General features: G+C 35.8%; 1 protein-coding gene across 1 annotated transcript; it reads left to right on the top strand.

Annotated features, from left to right (window-relative positions):
• The first annotated feature begins 3683 nt into the window (after positions 1–3683).
• LOC129075436 (high mobility group protein B3-like) lies at positions 3684–4277 on the top strand. The gene has a single exon (XM_054579523.1). The coding sequence runs from the start codon at positions 3720–3722 to the stop codon at positions 4275–4277; it is 558 nt and encodes a 185-aa protein (XP_054435498.1). The 5' UTR covers positions 3684–3719.
• Positions 4278–22683: the final 18406 nt, after the last annotated feature.

Genomic DNA, 22683 nt, shown 5'->3' with positions numbered 1-22683 from the left:
TTCCAGCAGGATATGGTAAGGAGAAAATTTAAGTGCCTCAATATTGCTTAAGAAAGTATAGTTTACCAAATTGCTTTAAGAGGGTTTTCTTATGTTTGAAAAAAACAAATGACTAAAAATTAGCAATATTTTTCAACAAATGGTTATAAAAGCCACAATTATCTTCAGTTTATTATGTCCCATAATTAACCTCTGTTTATCCTGATCATCTACAAGCATCTCGATAAAACCAGTCATTTCACAGGGCTCCAGCAATCTTCACTCAGTTGAAAGGTATGATCTGAAAATCCCTTCTCAGAAATATGTAATCCAAAAACAGTCAGAGTCCTCTCTATGAACCCCTCCAAAGATATATTTTTGCAAATGCATTAGAGCAAAATAATGATTTTAAGTGAAAAAACTTAAAATTGCATGGTTACAGAGTTGACTATAATGCAATTGACAAAGGAATTTGCTTTCCTACAACTCTATAACAACTAAAATTACAAATAAAAGTATATCAGAATTTATATCATTAGAACATCTACTTTAATAATTAAAAAATAGGTGTATACAAATAGAACGTTTTTATTATTTCTTTATTTAACAGAGCTTCCCATGTACTTTAAGCATATTAAATAGGCCTAAAGCTCCAAAACTTCTCTTTTATAAGAGAGGGAAAACAAATACTTGAGGTATCCAGGGGCCAATTGGAATAATCTAATGTCATTTCTCAATTAAAAAGCCTCTTAAAATTTGAACTTTGGGAAGGCTGTGGAACAAACTTGACCAAAAGATTATAACATAAACCTTTGTAAAACAACACATATTTTATGCTTATAACTTTAAAAGACAGTGATTAAAGTTAAAAGTGGCTTTTCACATCAAATAATCTGTGCAGACCACAGGATCCTGCTAAATTTATGTAAGTGTTTAGTTTCTTTAAGCCAATGAAATATTATACCCTAATTATGCCATTTAGGGGTAGAAAACATACCACATGTAATACACATACAAACACATATCCCATAAAGACCATACACGTGACGACTGAACACATAAAATCTATACACATAATTTGACTTACTAATTTGGTTAGAGAAAGAACACAATGTTCTCGCTTGCTTGTCTTTTTGCTTCTTCACTCTACACAAACCTTCTGCGACATTCCTAATCCCTTTTAATTCATTCAAAAATGAGAACAATCTACTTTTAATTGTATTTCTTTAATTTTTTTGCCATAATTTACATCTTTTATTACTAAAGCCATATATTCCTCCCTAACTTAAATGTAATTAATTAGCATTCTTTTTTATTTTTATTTTTAAATCATGTTTATTCTATTACAGTTCTCTCCATTTTTCCCCCTTTGCCCTCCTTACACATCCCACCTCCACCCAGACTCCAACAGTCAATTCCTACTCTGTTGTCCATGTTCATGGGTCATTCATACATGTTCTTTGTTTAGTCCTTTCTCCTTTCCACCACTGTCCTCCTTCCCCATCTCCTCTGGTCACTTTCAGTCTGCTCCATGTTTCCATGCCTGTGGTTTATTTTGTTGAGTAGATTCCAATTATAGGTGAGATCATATGGTATTTGTCTTTCACCAACTGGCTCATTTTACTTAGCATGATATACTCCAGTTCCATCCATGTTGTTGCTAAAGGTAGGAGTTCCTTCTTTCTTTCTTTCATTTTTTAAATACAGACTCATTTTATTTATTTTTTTTTAATGTCAAGATCCATTATAAGAAAAACAAAGTAGGAGGGATCACAATACCGGACATCAAACTCTACTACAAAGCCACTATACTCAAAACAATCTGGTACTGGCACAAGAACAGATCCATAGACCAGTGGAACAGAATAGACAGCCCAGAAATAAGCCCAGGTCTCTATGGGCATCTCATATTTGACAAAGGGGGCAGAAGCACAAAACAGAGCAATAATAGCTTCTTCAGCAAATGGTGTTGGGAGAGCTGGACGGCTACATGCAAAAAATTGAAATTGGATCATCAGCTGATACCATACACAAAAATAAACTCAAGATGGGTAAAAGACTTCAATATAAGTCACAACACCATCAAAGTCCTAGAGGAGAACATTGGCAGGAAACTCTCAGATATCCCACGCAGCAATATTTTCACTGATATGTCTCCTAAAGCAAGGGACGTAAAGGAAAGAATAAACAAGTGGGATCTCATCATAATAAGAAGCTTCTGCACGGTTAAAGAAAACATCAGCAAAACGAAAAGGGAGCCAACCGTATGGGAAAATATATCCGCTAATGATATGTCAGATAGAGGTTTGATCTCCAAGATATATAAAGAACTCACTCGACTCCACTCCAAGAAGACAAACGATCCAATTAAAAAAATGGGCCAAGGACCTGGGCAGATACTTTTCCAAGGAGGAGATACAGAGGGTACAGAGGCATTTGAAAGGATGCTCAGCATCACTAGCCATCAGAGAAATGCAGAGCAAAACCACCATGAGGTACCACCTGACACCAGTCAGAATGGCCATCATAAACAGATCCACAAACAGCAGGTGCTGGCGAGGCTGTGGAGAAAAGGGAACCCTAGTCCACTGTTGGTGGGAAGGCGGACTGGTGCAGCCACTGTGGAAAGCAATGTGCAATTTCCTGAAAAAGCTGAAAATGGAACTGCCTTTTGATCCAGTGATTCCCCTGCTAGGACTATACCCTAAGAATCCCAAAACGCCAATACAAAAGAACCTCTGCACCCCAATGTTCATAGCAGCACAATTTACAATAGCCAAGTGTTGGAAGCAACCTAAATGCCCATCAGTAGATGATTGGATCAAAAAGTCATGGTACATATACACAACGGAATACTACACAGCAGAAAGAAAAAAAGAACTACTGAACTTTGTGACAGCATGGATGGAAATGGAGAGCATTATGCTAAGCGAAATAAGCCAGGGAGCGAAAGACAAATACCATATGATCTCACCTATAAGTGGAACCTAACCAACAAGACAAAGATCCAAGGAAAATAAGACCAGCAACAATGAAAGGAAAAGAAACCAACAGAGACAAGAGGGAAGGTGGGGGCAGGGAAAAGGAAGAGAAGGGGAAAGTCAAGTAACATATAGCAAGGACTCATGGACAAAACCAAAGGGGAAGAGCTGAGGGAGGGAAGGAGGGAGGGGGCAAGGGAAAGTGGTGCGGGGTAGGCAGAGACAAATGTATTTGAAAAAATAAATTTAAAAAACAAATTAAAAAAAGAGAAATATTTGAGGTTTGATTTCATCATCAGAGTTGATGAAATACCCATTTTGTTTTCTACAGAAAGCTTCAATAATCTTTGTATTATTAAAGTGTCTCCAAAATAATTTTTTACTATTTAATAATTCTATAAAATAAATTTGGCAAATTATTAGTAACTGATGAATTTAGGTAAAAGTGATATTCTTTAAAATTTTTGTAGTTTAAATCTTTCAAAATAAATGTTAGGAAAGCACATAAAAATGAAAGTTTTAAAGAACTGTAAAAATTTCAATGAATATTAAATAATTAAAAATTTAATACATAAATAAATAAAATATGAATGATTTGGCAAGATGTAGATTAAATGTTCTTTAAAGTGTGTGGATTTACAATCTAAAATAATGTGGTAAGGGGGCGCTCTGAGCCTCATGTCATGCCCTGCATTGCCCTGACTAGTGAACAATACAGTCAGGACGGCTAAAGGTGATACCAAGAAGCCAAAGGGCAAGATGTCTGCTTATGCCTTCTTTGTGCAGACATGCAGAGAGGAACATAAGAAGAAAAATCCAGAGGTTCCTGTCAATTTTGCAGAATTTTCCAAGAAGTGCTCTGAGAGGTGGAAGACAATGTCGGGGAAGGAGAAATCTAAATTTGATGAGATGGCAAAGGCAGATAAAGTACGCTATGATTGGGAAATGAAGGATTATGGACCAGCTAAGGAAAGCAAAAAGGAGGACCTGAACGCCCCCAAAAGGCCACCATCTGGATTATTCCTATTCTGTTCAGAATTCCACCCCAAGATCAAATCCACAAACCCTGGCATCTCTACTGGAGATTTGGCAAAGAAGCTGGGCGAGATGTGGAATAACTTAAGTGACAGTGAAAAGCAGCCTTACAACAATAAGGCTGCCAAGCTGAAGGAGAAGTATGAGAAGGATGTTGCTCACTATAAATCTAAAGGAAAACTTGATGGCGCAAAGGGTCCTGCTAAAGTTGCCCAGAAAAAGGTGGAAGAGGAAGAGGAGGAGAAGGAAGAAGAGGAGGAAGAGGAGGAGGAGGATAAATAAAAAAACTTTATTTGTCTCCTTGTGAATACCTTAGAGTAGGGGAGCACTGTAATTGACACAGCTCTTATTTGAGAGGTGTCTGTTGCCCTCATTAGGATTAATTACACAATTGGATCATGATCATATATAGTCTTTCAAAGTGCTCTAGAAATTGTCAGTGGTTTACATGAAGTGGCAATGGGTGTCTGGAGCACCCTGAAACTGTATCAAAGTTGTACATATTTCCAAACATTTTTAAAATGAAAAGGCTCTCGTGTTCTCCTCACTCTGTGCACTTTGCTGTTGGTGTGACAAGGCATTTAAAGATGTTCCTGGCATTTTCATTTTTTAATCTGTAAGGTGGTGCTAACTATATGGTTATTGGCTAGAAATCTTGAGTTACCAATTGTACATATCTATAGTTTGTGAAAAGAACAAAACAACCGAGACAAACTCTTGATGCTCTTTGCCTGGCGTTTAGGCTGTGAGGAAGGTGCCTTTTGGAGAGGCTGTAGCTCAGGGCGTGCACTGTGAGGCTGGACCTATGGACACTGCAGTGGGCATCCATTTAGCTTAAGGTTGTCTTGTTTTTGTATATAGTGACATTGCACTCTGCCATTCTTAGCTGTGGAAAAGAGGGGGGTCAGCTGGCATGAGAAGTGTTTGAATCTTTTTTAGTTAAGTGCAGTCGTTTTAAACTGTTTTTAAACAAACTGTAGAACTCTTGTCAGCAAAGTGCAGTCGCTGCACCAATGAAAATTTCAAGAATTTTCTGTACTAAACAATTTGAAATATTTTGTTATTTTTTGGTATGTTTAGAATGCTGAAATGTTTTTGAAGTTAAGTAAACAGTATTACATTTTTAAAGCTGTTCTCGACTCAGCAGTCTTAGTGGTAAAACAACCAACTCCACTGTATTTGGTGACTAACCTCCATGTAAATCTGGCAACCTAACGTGACCAGTTTAGGATGAGATGGAAGAGGGGTACTTGAAGCTACTGCTTGATTTTGTTGTGTCTGAATGGCATTAAGATGAAGTCTTAACTATTGAATGTAGGAGCTAAGATAACTTGAAACAGGCAAGGTTTAGTAGCCTTTAGAGGTTCGGGAAGGTGGGTGGTTAGGATTGAGTCTACTATGAGATTAAATATATTTGCCTCCTGCCTCACCACTGATACTGTGGGGCCGAACTCATTGCTAACCAGCAAAAACATCTTCCTGAGGGTATAATGTGTCAAACATTCAGATGTCATTAATTTTCTCCATCCAACCTAGAACGATTGTTCCACTCGACACACTCAACAATTGAGGTCTTGAGCTTCTGCTTCTGTCTCTTGGACCCCAATGACCTGGGTGGGGTAGGGAGCAGTATCCATTCCCTTTACTAGCCCCCCTGCCCCCCGCAACTTCAAGGAACCAAACAACCCAAGAAAGATTGCTCAGGCTCCTGTTGGAGGCTCTGTGTTGGGGCACCTGTGAGGTAGGCTGATGGAATCAAATGTTTCTAAGCACTGAATCCATCAGATGGAAAGAATAGTCTACACAAGACGTGGGCTCCTTTATTGGAAACATGGACTATTGTTAAATATTCTTGAAAAAGCTTGGGTTGTGTTCCAGTGCTTATTTCATGTTGGTAGATGGTGTAACATTTTCTTTAAGTTGTGGTGAGGGATGATGGTCACAGTGGCAAAATCCTGACATTAATATTTTGAGGGCTGTTATGTACATATTAACTGTTAGTAATGAAGGGTAGTGTGTTATGGTTGAATGTTGGCATTGCATGTATTGACACTCAGATATGTATGCTTGAGGTTTGGAAGCACTCGAGAGTGTTTTAACAACATTACTCAGGAGAAGGCAGCTTTTTGTTAAAATTGACTATTTGGAAACCTGCATGTCTGCAGATGGTGTCCTCCCCACCCTGTCAGATCCTGGGTTGGTACAAATCATAATCATGATCACTGGCCTGATCTCTGATCTCTAATCTGTATTCATAGCCTTTCCTTCTCACATCAGAACTGTTTGTCTTAAATGTGTTTTTCTAGTTCTTCTATAAAATAGCCACTAATTTAAAATCCCTTGATCCTGCCTTGGCTGGTGTGGCTCAGTGAATTGAGTGCCAGCCTGTGAACCAGAAGGTTGTTGGTTCGATTCCTAGTCGGGGCACATGCCTGGGTTGTGGGCCAGGCTCCCAGTGGGGAGCGCTCGAGGAGCGGCCACATGTTGATGTTTTCCTCTCTTTTTCCCTTCCACTCTCTAGAAATAAATAAAATCTTTTTTAAAAGATCCCTTGGTCCTGAGGTTTGCCCAGAGGCACTTGCACTTGTTCCAGGATTGCCCCTCCTGCTTCAGCCATGCCCGTTTTACTTTCCTCCAGCTATCACTTGGCATTGTAGCCTGAAGCTGCAGCTGCCCAACACTCAATGGTGTCATGCCATGCTAAGATTGGGAAACTGTGGGCAACCTTGTCACACATGTAAGAGAAGCTCAACTTGTCAAAAAGGAGAGATTTCTACTAAGTTGGTGCCCCTCTATCTGGTTGTAGGTTGTAACTGAACATGCCAACTAAAAAAGGGGGTGACTTTCCTTTGTTCTCCCACAGTAGCTAAATAGAAGTAGGGAAGCTGTTAAGTGATCTTTGATTAAGCAGACATTTAGTTCTAAAGAGACTGAAGGCCATTTGGCCCATTAGCTGCTTGCAGCAAGACCACTACTCATCCCATCAAAAGATTGCTTCTTTTGATGGAACAATGTTCTCTAGCTTCTTTGAGATGAGGTAAGTGGCATGGTGTCACTACTGTAAGGCTTAGGCTTACCTTGATTTCTGGGCCCACATTTGGTACTTTTGCAATGTCAACCTGTTACTTTTCTTTTTTAATCTAAAGGACAGTACCTGCTTTCTCTAACCACCTCTCTCTTCCAGTCCCCTCACTGTGTTCTTGAATGGTGTTTTATCCTTTGGAAAGAACAAGGCTGTGATTTAGCAACTATTGTCTGTGTCTCCTGTGTGTCTATTCTTGTCACAAATGTATTTGGGGATGTTGGATATGTTCATTTTCTGTAATAAAGTTTCTTAATCAGTCATCCCCCCCAAAAAATAATGGGATAAATGCATTTCAAATTTTATTAAGCTACATTTTTTACTCTTTTTAAACATACTTAATATCCCTCAGCATCTGCAGTCATTCCTTCACATATTTATTGAACACCTCCATTGTGGCTTGTAATTCTCTAGATGCTATGTGAGATACAATGATCTATAAGACACGGCCTGTGCCCTCAAGGAATTTACAAGCTAGGAGTAGTATCATATTCTTTAAAAAGCTTTGACAGTGTAAAAAGAAAATGTAAGCTTATAAAAGCAAGCAAGCAAATCTACTCCAGAAGTCCATTTTGTAATATTACTACACTTGATTCTGCAGTTGAACTCTTTTTTCTAAAGCAGAGACAATTCCTACCATTACCTCTTCATTTTCTTTGTCCTTCTCTTTCTCTGCTTTTTTCTTCCTTCCCTATTTTTTGCTTCTTTTTTCTTCATTGTTCACATTATCATATTTTCATTCACATTTTTAAAGTGCTTGCAAACATTTCTTGATCCTTAAAGTTACTTACTGGTTTTATGCTTTTAAACAGTAGGAGGGGCAGAAATACAAACTATAATTGACCTAGGAATATTAGAAACAATTTTTAAATAAAACAAAAACATTAGCTTCACATGATCAATGTTCTCTCCACTAAATAGTGTTTTATTGTTTGATCCAATAAGATATTAAGATGTCTTTTAAAATCCCATAATAGAGAACTTCCTGTGTGAAAAGATATCTTCCTTTATGATTCCCATCTTTAGTTCTCCTTTGTCCTAGTCTTAACTCAGTTTTATGAGGATACAGCATAAAATCCTCAGAAATATAGGTGGAGAGGTATGACTTTTACATATTAGCAACAATTATCATAGAATATTATTTCTTTCTGCCTTTTTTTCACTTCTCTTGGTCCTTTTCCATTGCAAAGGAAACTAAGTGATCTAATATATGTGTTTGTATTTAACTACAGAAAAATGCTCATTTTATGTCAACAAAACATGGGGAGTCCATGAACAACAGAAACAAGAAGGATGGTGAGGGGCTTATTCTAATTTAAGATTCAAGGCTGAGTTATTTTTTTTAAGGGAGGAAGGGAGCGACCAATAAGGAGAAGTAAAGAGGGTGCCTACTCCACCTCCTTACGAAACTTGGAGATTTTTCTGTGTCAAGTATAAATCTACTTTATTAATCTGCTGCATCCTATTTTGTAATGTGGATAGGCCTAAATATATTTAGCTTTTCCCGTAGCTAATGGATATTTAGGTTATTTTTATTTTTTTATATTACATACAATCCCATGCATTTTTTACTAAGTGTCTTATACAGAAAGAATTTGCTTTTCACTCCAAAGGGGAGAAAGTGAAGCATCTTTATATTTTGTCTTGTGGTTGAAGATCACAGAAGAATGTCAGAACTGAAAGGGACTTTAGACATCCTCTTTCTCCTCAAACTTCTATACCTCCTCTCCTATCTTCACTTTATTCAGTTGACTTTGTTTCCTATTTTCTTGAGAAAATAGAAGTAATCAGAAGAGATAATCCACAAGTTCCCATTGCCACATTACACAATCTACCTTCAGCTTCTGTACTTTTATACTTGGCCTTCTCTCCAGAAATTATGGATGAGCCATTTGTGCTACTGGCTAAGGATAATGTCTCCTCATACACAGTAGATTCTACTCTCCTTGCATTCTCAAAGATATGGCTGGAACAATTCTCCCCTCTCCCTTCTGCACCTCAATTTTTCTCTCTCTAATGGGTCATTCTTGTTAGCATACAGTCATGTTATTTCTCCCATCTTAAAAAGAGTACTCTTTCTTGACTTGACTTGCTCTACTAGATACTGCCCTACTTTGCTTCTTTTTGCAGCAAAATTTCTCAAAAACGTTGTTTGTACTCATGGACTTAAATTATCCTTCTCTCATTCTGTTTTGAGTTTGATTCACTCAGGCTTTTGTCCCCACTACTTGCCAAAAATGGCCTTATCAAGGTCATACACAGGTGAATTCTACCAGTGGCTTTTTTTTGATCTATCATCATCATGTGACACAGCAGTTATTACTTCCTACTTTGACACACTTCCTCTACCTAGCTTCTAGAACACCACTTGTAATGATTTCTCCTCTCTCATTTCTGACATTGGTAATTTGTATTCTTTTTCTCTTTTCCTGATCAAATAAAATTTATCAATTTTATTGACCTCAATGAACCAGCTTTTGATTTCATTAATTTTCTCTATTGTTGTCCTATTCCCTATTTCATTGATTTCTACTCCGTTGTCTATTTTTTCCTTTCTTATACATACATTGGGGTTTTCTATTATCTTTGTTTTCTAATTTTATTAAGGTGCCAACAGAGGTCATTGATTTCAGACCATTTTTTAAAAAAATACAGGTCTGTAGTGCTATAGATTTCTCATGAAGTACATCTCTTAAGTGGCATACCATAATTCTAATTTGTTGTGTTTTCATTTTTATTCAGCATAAAATACTTTCTAATTTCTGTTTTGTTTTTTTTTCTTTGACCCATAGGTTATCTAGAAGTGTTTTTGTTGTTGTTTGTTTTGTTTCCAAATATTTGGGTATTTTCCACTTAGCTTTCTATTATGTATTTTCCATTTTAATTCCATTGACTCAGAAAACAGACTGTGTTATTTGATTACTTTAAATTTTATGAACACTTGTTTTATAGACTAAAATATGGTGTGTATTGATAAAGTTCCATATGTACATAAAAAGAATGTGTATTCTGCTGTTGTTGTGTGGAGTGTAACATAAATGACAATTAGGTCAAGGTAGTTGATAGTGTTTTTACAAACTAATATATTCTTGCTTGTTTTTTGTTTACTTGTTATATCAATTATTCAGAAAGTTACTGACATATTTAGTCATAATTGTGGATTTATTTCATCTTGTAGTTTTACTCTTCTCCAACTTTCTCCTCCACATTCTTTTAAAAGTTGTCTTGACTATTCTTGTTCTTTTATTCTTACATAAGAATATTAGATTAACTTGTTGAGTTCTGTGAAAAACCCATACTTGGAATTTGTTTGAATTATAGATTATTTAGCAGAAATAATTTGTATCTTTTTTGAAAAAAATTCATACCTGAGGATATGTTTATTGATTTTAGAGAGAGAGGGAAGCATTAATATGAGAAACATCAATCATTTGCCACCTGTATGCACTATGACCAGGAATCAAACTTGCAAGCTATGTATATGCCCTGACTGGGGATTGAACCCACAACTTTTTGGTGTACCAGACAATGTTCCAACCAACTGAGCCACCTGGTCAGGGCAAGAATTTGTATTTTTATGATACTATGTCTTCTCATCCATGAATATAGCACAGTAAGTCCTCATTTAATATCATCAATAGGTTCTTGGAAATTGTAAAACCATGTATAATGAAACCAATTTCACAATCAGCTAATTGATATAAATAAAAGTTAAGTTCCTATGGAATATTTGTGGTTACAAAAACATCACCAAATTTCTAAATAAATAAAAACATCACCTCAAATACTCCTAATATTCAACATTGAAATAAATGTGGAATCTAATGAACAAACTGAACTAATAAGCAAAATAGAGACAGACTCATACATAGAGAGCAGGCTGACAGGTTTGTGGGGTGTGGGCTTAGGGAGTGGAAGGAATGAGCAGAAAGGAAAGAGGACTCATGGACATGGACAATGGTCAATGATATTGTAATGACTATGTATGGTGCGAGGTGGGTACTGGAAATATTAGGGGAAACACTGTCAATTATATGGTTGTTTAACCACCATGCTGTACACATGAAACTAATACAGTAATATTGAATGCAAAATGTAATTTAAAAATTAAAAAAATAAAAATAAAATAGAATTTAAAAATAATGTCCAATCAGAAAAAAATGTGAACTATACAGACATTTAAGAAAATTAAAACAAGCATGTTTTCAACTTTTTCATTCTTGTTCAGGGTCTTGGGTGACAGGAGCCTGTCCTGGCAAGGCAGGAGCTGACCCTGGACAGGAACTCCTTCCATGGAAAGGTGCACTCACACACACCCACACTCACTCAGACTAGCACAACGTAAACATGACAGTTCACCTCACACGCATACCTTTGGGAAGTGGAAGGAAACCAGAGGGCCTGGAGAAAACCCAGGCAGACATGAAGAACATGCAAACTCTACACAGACAGTGGCCTTGAGCAGGAATCATTTTTTTTTTCTCATCAAAGTTGTAAAAAAAAAAAAAAGGATATTGAAAAAAAGTTACTTGAGGAAATGTTATATGTTACTCCATTTATTGAGGTCTTTAATTTGCTTTTCCATAACTTTTGTTAGTTTGTTTCTATAAAGGCTCAGAAAAGGAAATCCATTGATCAAATACATATTGAATTTCCACTTTGCATTAGGCAGTGTTCTAGGCACTAAGGACCCACTGACAAGTAAGCAAAAGTAGACATGGTATTTATCTTCCTGGAGCATTATATTTGGGGATGTAGTGAACAAGTATACAATAAAGAAGTAACAAATAAATAATGAAATTTTTCAAAGAATAACAGGCTCTCTTAAGAAAACAAAACAGAGGAATAAAAGGAAGAATATTGAAGGAAGAATTCATTAGCTTTACATAATCAGGAGAGTCTCTCTTGAGGGGGTAACATTTGAGCAGAGTCAAAAGACATGGAGAGAGCAACCACAAGAAATCCCAGGGAAAGAAAAATGCAGATAGAGACTACATAAAGCACAAAGGACCTGTTGAGGAAATATAATAATATCAATACCCCTAATAATAATAGCTATGTCATTTGTATTGTACCAAGATTATTTTAAACATTGTATTTTTATTATACCATCATTAATGCACACACAGTATCTCTATGAAGCAGGTACTCTTATGGACCCCTTTTAAGATAAGAAAAAGAAATAGAAAAATAAAATAAGTTGCTGAAATTCATACAGCTACTAAGTGCCAGAACAAAACTTTAAACCCAGGCAGCCTGGCTTTTAAGCCCATCCCCTTAATCATTACGCATTACTAATCTCCTCCTTAAATACAAACCAGTGTGGCTAAATTGTATGGTGTAAATTGTATGAATTCTGTGGTAGTATTTGAGGTTAGAGAAGAAATGTTTTAATAAGACCTCTCCCAGGTGATGCAGATACTTCAGAGACTACATGCAAAACAAATATATAGACTTTATGTAATATATTCAGAAAGGTCACTTAACAAACATCCAACAACAAACAAGAACAACAACAAATTCTGGGATTGGAGAGAATCTAATTTTCAGAATTGCCACATTATATTGTTTACGTGCCAAATTTGCAACACAAAAATATCAAACATGCAGATAAAAACTGTGGTCCGTACATAGGAAAAAAATGAATAGAAATGTTTCTGAAGAAGTTCTGATGTGCAATTTACTAGACAATGAATTAAAATCAGCTATTTTAAATATATTTAAGAACTAAAGGAAACCATGTCTAAAGAACTAAAGGAAACTATGAGAAAGATGCCTCAGTAAATATCGAAAAAGGAACATAAATTACATATATAAAAAAAGAATCAAACAGAAACTCTAGATATGAAAAACAGAATAACTGAAATGAAATTGTCACTAGAGGAGCTCATCAGCAAATGCAATTAGGGAGAAGAACCATGGAACTTAAGTCAATTGGAATTATACAATATGACACATAGAAAGAAAAAATAAGAATTAATGAAAATTAACAGAGCTACAAAGAACACTTAAAACTCATCAATAAGTAAACAAAGAATCCCATTAAAAATGGGTAAAAGGTCTGAAGAGATACCTCACCAAAGAAGATATACAGATGGCAAATAATCACCTGAAAAGATTTAGAGAGTTGAGCCATTAGGGAATTACAAATTAAAAACAACAGTGAGATACCATTATATACCTATTAGAATGGCCAAAATTCAGAATACTGACAGCACTAAATGTTGATGAGGATGTGAAGCAACAAGAACATTCATTCATTGCTGGTGGGAATGTAAATGGTACAGCCATTTTGTAAAACAGTTTGGTTATTTCTTAAAAAACTAAATAATCTTTTACCATGTGAAACAGCAATCACACTCCTTGGTATATACCTGAAGGTGTTTAAAACTTATGTCCACACAAATTCTGCATATAGGTGTTTATATCATCTTTATTCATCATTACCAAACCTTGGAAGCAACCAAGGATCCTTTAGTAGATGAATAAAATGAAGTATTATTCAGTGCTAAAAAAAAAAAAATAAGCCATCAAGCAATGAAAAGACATTGAAAAACATTAATGCTTAATACTAAGTGAAAGAAGCCAATCTTCTAAGTGAAAGAAGAAAACATACAAAGCCAGGCTGTATGATTTTGAATTTTGACTACTGACATGATCATCTACCTTAGCTTGGTTATGATTTAATAACCATGGTAGATTCAATAACGTGGTCCTAATTCTTTATTACATCAATAGGCAATGGTGGAAAGAAGGAGAAGGGACTAAACAAAGAACATATATGAATGGACACGGACATGTCAATGGGCATGGACAACAGAGTGGGAATAGACTGTGGGAGTGGGGGTGGGATGGGTGGCGGGAGGTAAAGGGGTAAAAACTGAGACAACTGTAACAGAATAAACATGATTTATAAATTTAAAAAAATTTAAAAATAAAGATAAAACAAGGAAGAAAAATAAAAGCATTCATACTCTTGTCATTACATTATGGTGAATGGATTATACTTTTGAATCTCCTGATATTGGGATTGGTCATATGACTGACTTTATCCAACAGAATGTTGGAGGACATATGCCAGTAGAATATTTGAAATATGCTTGGAGAGTTGAGTTTGCCCTCTTGCAGTTGTGCCATTGCATGTTTTTGAGAAAAACATGTCACTGATAGTTAAGGGCTCTCCATCCTGGGCCCTCATTGACCTGCCAACTTGAAAGCAAGAAATAACTAAATGCCAATGAGATCTTGTGGTTGTTTGTTACACTGCCAAACACATGAAGAAATAACCCAAGCATTTTGGTAGCTTACAATTACAATGATTTAATTTTCAGTCATGTTCCATATACTCTCTGGGTCAGCTTCATTCTGCTCCAACTGTCTTCATTATCAGATCCAATATGAAGGAGTGGCTCCACTCTCAAACACTCTTGGTCTCATGGGACAAAAGAAAAAAAGAACATGGTGAACTCAGAGATGACTTCAAGACTTTCGTTCAGAATGTTTTACTTCTGTTCATATGTCATAGGACAAAGCAAGTGACATGGCCAAAGTAAATGTAAATGGTGAGGTGAAAAGGCACTGAAAGTAACATAGCCAAAGCTAATGTAACCAAGAAACACCTAACATTTTAAACACAAATATAATCCTCAGTAGTGGCCTTGAGCATGTTATTTTACCTCTTTGTGCCTTGGTTCTCTCATTTCTAAAGTAAGAATAATAACAGAACCTAACTAACAGGGTTGTTATAAAGATTACAAGACTTATTCTGGTAGAGCACTTAAAATAGTGACTGGCTAAATAGCAAATAATCAATGCTAGATAAGTTTGTTAAATAAATAAAATACCGTCTATATAATATCTTCTTGCCATAGTGAAAAATCACATATTCAGCGCTCTGCCATTGCATGCCTAGCAATAAATGTAATTTATTTATAGGTGTTAAAAATCAAGACATTGTTATTTTAAAAAAATCTGTAATTTCAAAATTAAGCCCTAAAGAACTATATGACTGTTTAAACTCCTTTGAAGATCTTCCTATTATGGGTTTGCAATCAGATTAGTTCCTTCTGGAAAGGGGAGAACAGTTTCTGTGTGGTAGGAATAGGACAGCAGGTGGTGGTAGCATAAAACAGAAGAGCTTCATGGATGAAACAGGATGGCAGTCAAAAGGTCCAAAAAGCTGTTCACGGCTGTGATGAAAAGAGTATCACAGGAACCCAGATGTATGAACTGCTATTTGAGTTGCCACCACCCTTGGAATAAAAGGATTTCTATTCACTTCTTGCTTTTCTCTTTTTCCTGCTATACTCCCAGTGGCAGTTGTACATTTTGATTGAAATACTCTGCTAACTCAGCAGGCTGGTTATTCCCCTCCAGGAAGATCTGAACACACACCTGGGATTTGCTAAAAGCACTGAAATTTTTTTTCCCCCTCAGTCACTTTGCATCTTGAGTTAAAAAAGGCAAAAAGTGTTCTACTACTGAAAGCAGGGAAAACAATGTAACAAGACAAATGCAGCCTTTTCACCACCTCTTCCAATTTCTTGCAAAAGAACAACTAATTGTGTGAAAATTGGGAAAGAAAGGGCCTGAATATTTTGACTTCTAGACCCTGCCCAGCAGAAAAGGGAGCTTGATAGATGTCTATGATACTACCCTTCTTGTTAAGTATTTTATATACCCTCTCTGAGACCTTTAAGGTGCCTTTCAGTCCTGGAGGTTCTTTACTGGATATAAATATAATTTAAAGCTTCACTGTGAGGCAGGGAATATCTAAATTCCTCTGTCTCTAATCATTTATTCTTTACAATCTTAAATTAGAATGAGGTGATCCATTTCTACCTTAGAATGAATTGACTCATTTTCCAGCTTACCCAGAAAGACTCACTTTACGTCCTAACGTCTGTAGACCAGATACATAATCCACACACTTTACTGACTTCTCCAGGCCTGAGAGTTAATAGTAAGGTTACAGTAACCACCATACTTGCCATTCATTGAGCACTTTTACCTTATGTCAAGTACTTGCACTATTTCATTTCATATTTGAATGAGTTAGGATTTCTCTGTTTCAAAACTAAAGAAATGAAATATCCAAAGCTAGTGTATATTTTTCAAAGTTAGCATATGGTGGTGATTGTGTACATATTGTAGATTGTGAAATTAGATAGCTATGGTTTAAATTCTGACTTTGCTACTTACTACATGTTCTAACTTGTTTAATTTATTTGCCCTTCCTGTCCCTCAGTTTTCTCAACTTTGAAAGATGATGATATTTGATAATAGCTACCTCTTAAGATTGATGTGAGGATTAAATGAGTTAATTTAAAAAGTTAATTGTGAACATAGTAAGCATCATAAAAATTTTTGCTAATTCAACGCCCATTCATGATAAAAAGAAGCTGTCAGCAAAGTAAGAATGGAGACGGAATCTCTCAAAGTGATAAAGAACATGTAAAAACACTGACCACTAAGATAATATTTAACGGTGAAAGATTGAATGCTTTCTCCTGAAGGTTGGGAAAAGGCAAGAATGTCTGCTCTTACCACTCTTACTCAACATAATAGTGGAAGTCCTAGCCTCTGTAATGAGGCATGCAAAGGAAATAAAAACTTTGCAAATAAAAAAAAGCAACAAATAAAATAATGCCTATTTGCAGATGACATGATTGTCTATCTAGAAAACTCCCAAGGAACACAAAAAAAGCTCCTAGAACTAATAAGTGAGTTTAACAACATTGCAGGATATAAGATCAGCATAGGAAAATCAACAGAATTTCTATGTATTAGCAATAAACATGTAGACACGGAAATGAAAAATGCAATACAATTTATAATCACTAAAAATATTGAAATACTTAGGTGTATATTTAACAAAAAATATAGAATTTATATGAAATAGCTACACAGTGCTAATGAAATAAATGAAGTAAGATAGATAAATGGAAAGGAATATTATTTTCAAGGATTGGAAGATTCAAAAGAGTAAAGATGTCAATTCTCCTCCAAACTGACCTATAATTTGAATGTAATTCCTATCAAACTCCTGGTAAGAGTTTTGTGGAAATATTCTAAAATTTATAATAACAATAAAAAAATGAATATGTAACCTACAGATAGGGAAATATTTGCAAATCATATATCAGATAAGGAATTAGTATTCAAAATATATATTAACGATTCACAACTCAATAGCTAAAATCCCCAAATAATCCAATTTAAAATATGCAGAGGGATTGAATAGACATTTCCACAAAGACATACATGTAGCCCACAGGTACATGAGAAGGTACTCAACATCACTAATCAGCAGAGAAATGCAAATTAAAACCACAATGAGATTTCACTTCACACCTGTTAGAATGGCCCTCATCAAAAAGACAAGAGATTACAAGTGTTGGCAAGGATGTGGAGTAATGGGAACCCTTGTTTTCTATTGGTAAGAATGTAAATTGGTGCAGCCACTATGGAAAACAGTATACAGGATCCTCAAAAAATGAAAAAGAGAACTACCATAGGATCTCGCAATTACACTTTTGGGTATATATCAAAAAGAATTGAAATCAGAATCTTGAAGTCATATTTGCACACCAATGGTTATAGCAGCATTATTCACAGTAGCTTAGATATGGAAATAACCTAAGTGCCCATCAGTAGATGAGTGGATAGAGATGTAATATATATCAGAATATTATTCAGCCATGAGACAGAAGGACATCTTGCCATTTGTGACAACATGGGTGGAACTTGAAGGCATTATCTTAAGTGAAATAAGTCAGATAGATAAAGATAAATACTGTGTGACATCATTTATATATGGATTCTTAAAATAGCCAAACTCATAGAAACTGAGATGAGAATGGTGGTTACCAGGGGCTATAGTGTGGGAGACAGGATTTAAAGAGGTTAGTAAAATGGAACAAACTTTCAGTTATAAGTTCTGGGGACCTTACATACAGCATGGTAATTATAATTAATTATTATATACTTGCAAGTTGCCAAAAGAGTTGATCTTAAATGTTTTCACCAGCCCTGGCTTGTGTGGCTCAGTGGATTGAGTGCTGGCTTATGAACCAAAGGGTCACTGGTTTGATTCCCAGTCAGGGCACATGCCTGGGTTACGGGCCAGGTCTGCAATAGGAGGTGCGCTAGTGGCAACCACATATTAAATGTTTCTCTGCATCTCTTCCTTCTTACCTTCCCCTCTGTCTAAAAATAAATTAAATCTTTTAAAAAATGTTTTTACCACAAAAAAAGAAATAATAATTGTGTGACATGATTCAAGTGTTGGTTAATGCTAAGGTGGTAATCATTCTGCAATATATAAGCATATCAAATCAACATGTTGTACACATTAAATTTCCATAATGTTATGTGTCAATTGTATCTCAACAAAGCTGAAAAATATAAAAAAATAAAATTTCTATGGAGCTGTTGCTTAATGGTTACATTTTCTGTTTGGGGTTATGAGAAAGTTTTGGGAATTGATAGTGGTGATGGTTGTACAACATTGTGGATACAATAAATGTCACTGAACTGTATATTTAAATTTAGTTAAAATGGGAAAATTTATTTATATATATTTTACCAAATTTTAAAAATTTAAATACATAAATAATGAGGATGTGTATAGTATGGTGACTATAGTTAATAATACTATATTGTATATTTGAAAATTGCTGAGAGAATAAATCTTAAAAGGTCTCATCACAGAAAAAATTTCTGTAACTATGTATGGTGAAGGATGTTCTTTAGACTTTCTATGGTGATCATTTTACAATATATACAAGCACTTAATCATTATGTTGTACATCTGAAACTAATAAAATATTGTATGTCAATTACACTTCAATAAAAATAATAAAAATTTGAAAAAAATACATATGGTATAATCATGCCATAGAATACCCTACAACAGTGAAAAAGAATGAATGACAGCTGTACTCATCAATATGGATGAAGTTCACAAGCATATTATAAAGACACAGCAAGTTACAAAGAAACATGCATATTATAATTTCACTTGTATAAATTTTAAACATAAGCAAGCATAAACCACATTGTTTAGGGACTCATCTACAAGTACAAATATATAAAGAAAAGCAAGCTAATGATTACTATGGCAATCAGGAGAGTGGTTAACTTGAAAGTATCCAGGAATGGATTGATGGATTTTCGGCATGGGGGCAATATTCTGTTTATTGATGAAGATGGTGACTACATGGATGCTGGATTTTTATTTATTGTTTCAATTCTTGCTACCAGAAGCATTGGAAATGCAGAATGTCAGGCTTTATCTTAGACTTGCATTTGAACAGATCCCCAGGCGATCTCTGTGCATATTAAAATTTAAGAAGCACTGCCCTGTGAAGTTTATATGTTTAATGCACTTTTTCTGAAGATGTGTTACACCTCAGAATTTAAATTATTATTTTTATTTTTTAGTTGTTGTCACATTACAGATGTCCTCCATTCCCCCCCTTTGCTCCCTTCATCCAGCCCCCAACCCCCCACCTTCACCATATCGTTGTCTGTGCCCATGGGCTATATGTATATGCATACTTGTATATGTTCTTTGGCTAATCTCTTCCAGCTACTCCCACTCCCTCCCCTCTGAGATTTACCAGTCTGTTCCATGTGTCCATGATTCTATTTCTATATTGTTCATCTGTTTCTATTTTGTTCATCAGTTTATTTTATTCATTAGATTCCACAAATGAGTGAGATCATATGGTATTTGTCTTTCTCTGACTGGCTTATTTTGTCTAGCATAATAATCTCCAGGTCTATCACAAAGGATGAGAGTTCATTATTTTTTTACAGCCTCGTAGTATTCCACTGTGTAAATGTACCACATCTCTTTTATCCACTCATGTTCTGATGGGCAATTGTGCTGTTTCCAGATCTTGACTATTGTAAATAACACTGTTATGAACATAGGGGTACACATATTCTTTCAAATTAGTGTTTTGGGAGTCTTAAGATATATACCCAGAAGTGGCGTCCCTGGGTCAAATGGAAGTTCCATTTTTAGCTTTATGAGGAATCTCCATATTGTTTTCCACAGTGGCTGCACCAGCCTGCATTCGTACTAGCAGTGCATTCAGGTTCCTGTTTTGCCACATCCTCTCTAACACTTGTCCATGGAATTGTTTACACATTTATAGGACAGGAGGCAGGGCTACTGGAGCTTAGGTTCTTGGGTTACCTGGCAGGACCTGGAGCCTTCCATGAGATATAGCCACTGCTGGGGACACTAAAAAATGTGATGTATTTTTTTTCAGGTTCCATTAGGTTATCAACGGAGCAGTTGTCTATCACTGTTAAGACTCGAGTCATGCATACATATAATAATAGTTATAATGCTAATAATGAACATCTATGTGCCAGACACATGCACAATTCACTTCGAGTCTTAAAGCAACCTCAATGTAAGCTCTATAATTCTCTTCCTTTTACAAATAAGGAACCTGAAATGGAAAGCAGTCAAGTAGCAAATCTGGGATTCAAGAAGCTTCTGTTAATCTTCAAAGCCTACACTCTGAAGCCCCACATTAAGATTAGTGAATCCCTTGTTTGTTGCAGCAGGAAGGAGAGCTGTGGGCAGCTGCATTGGTCAAGGAGGGCCTGGGCCTCCTTGGGCTGCTGTGGTGGTTTCCACCTGCCCCCATCAGGCGGCTCCTCCAGACCACTCTGACGGTTCCCCTTATCCTCTGTAGGCCGAGTCTACAGCCCTCATATGTCTGCAAGGCATGTTGGGGTGAGTGTTGGGATACAGCCTGCCTTGCCTGCCTGGCCTTCCTGGCCTGCCTGCGAGCCTTCCCTGCTCCACGTGCCGCCTGGGTTGAAAACACCCACTTGGGAAAAGGCAATAGAAGTCTTGGACTCTCTCCTGTGTCGGTATCACCTGAAATCTGGAGCCCTTCACTGAGCATGCCTACCCTGGGACTGGCGGGCCGCTCCCCATCTGAAATAGAGGGATTTTCAAAAGGTAAATGGGGCCAGGCTAGCAAAGGACTGCTGGAGCACACGGTGAAAGGCTTGGGCCTTGAACTTCTGGAGCTCTTCACCTCTCAGAGGTGCTAGCGTAGCCTTCCCAGAGCCTGGACCTGGCACACCGAATTTGGGCTCCCAGTTTCCGATCCTGGACAGTGTTATTCCTTAATTGACAGATTTTGTGCTTTAGCTCCTTCCAATCTTCAATAATAAATAGACCTAAATGCTGCAATTTTCTGATATTCCCCACCTCAATTTTTTCCTACACGAACTCCTTTAATGTGAATCACAATATAACGAAAGGTATGATGCATTTAAAGATGCTTTGAGAATTACCTCGGGTTTCTACCTAGTGTCCTTGGTTAGCTGATGATCCACAGTATTATTTTCTAAGTGTAAAAATTATTTGTGGTGAGATGGGAATGAGAAGACATTATTCTTGTGGAAAGCCATAAGTGAAAAATGCTTTTAAAAATCAGTACCATAGTTGGTAACCTACTACAGGAAGCGACATTATTTTTCTAGTAATTCATTATTCATTACAGTTACTGTACAATAAAAGATGCATGGTATTAGTATTTAATATAGAATGAAATATTCTTTCTTCAAGGTTTACAAATACAGCTGTTTGTTTTCCATATTTCTGGGTACCTATTAGTTTTAATTACAATAATAACTTCCCTGCATTCTTAAATTTACAATAGCCTGTGAAATGTAGAGAAAATATTTCTCATATAATTTAATCATTTGCACAAATGGAAGACAAGGGAGTTATTGGTTTGTATTGTAATTATTGTAGTTCATGTTTTGAGCTCATTCATACAATTGCTAAATTAATAATTATCATTTACGTAAGCAGGTCATCTGTACTCATTTACAATTATAATTCAGAAATGATTAGATGTTCTTCAAATTTACCAATTTCTTTAACACCTTTATTAAAATTGTACATTAAAGAATTTTCCAATTAAGTCTATTATCATAAGTAAATTTGGCTTACTACATATAATTACTCCCATGCTATTGCATATGAATTTTCAATTAATCGTCTCTTTTCCAAAGTGTATGGCAAAACAAGTTGATTGCCATAATGTTTGCAGCATTTGCTTAAAAGCCATCCTTGTTAAAATTCACAAAGCCAAACCATTATGAGTAGTATAAAATAGTATATGAAATTATTCTATAAAAGAGATATCACACCAGGTATAGCTTGAATGTTCCTTTCTCTTTAGTGTGATGTTTGTGGGAATAAATTTTGACTTACTTCATAGATATTTTCAATATGATAGAGTGCAATGTTTAAAATTTACATATAGTTTAAAAGACAATGACTTGTTTCAAATTATAAATGTAATACATATTTATTGTATAGCATTTGTAAATACAGAAAAACATGAAGAAAGGAAAGAGGTTATATATAATTTCACCCAGAGATAATCTTTGTTATCGTTTGGTTTTTATGTTTCAAAGCTTTTCAATGGATTTTTATCTATTGATCCATTTATGTGTGTGCTATGCAGTAACAATCTTGGAGTTATATTATACACACTGTTCAAATTCTTAGTTTGTATGGCTCTAATGAAAAGAATGGTTTCTTCCATTTTGTCTTTC

This window comes from Pteronotus mesoamericanus, unplaced genomic scaffold (assembly GCF_021234165.1).
Source record: "Pteronotus mesoamericanus isolate MK-2021 breed Mesoamerican mustached bat unplaced genomic scaffold, CSHL_Meso_final contig_55, whole genome shotgun sequence".
NCBI lineage: Eukaryota > Metazoa > Chordata > Mammalia > Chiroptera > Mormoopidae > Pteronotus > Pteronotus mesoamericanus.
The sequence above is the reverse complement of the archived record's forward strand: the minus strand, read 5'-3'. Positions and strand labels throughout refer to the sequence as shown.

What these genes read in the sequence shown, in the direction of transcription:
- LOC129075436 (XM_054579523.1), top strand. Translation starts at nt 3,720, where the DNA reads ATGTCTGCTTATGCCTTCTTTGTGCAGACATGCAGAGAGGAACATAAG.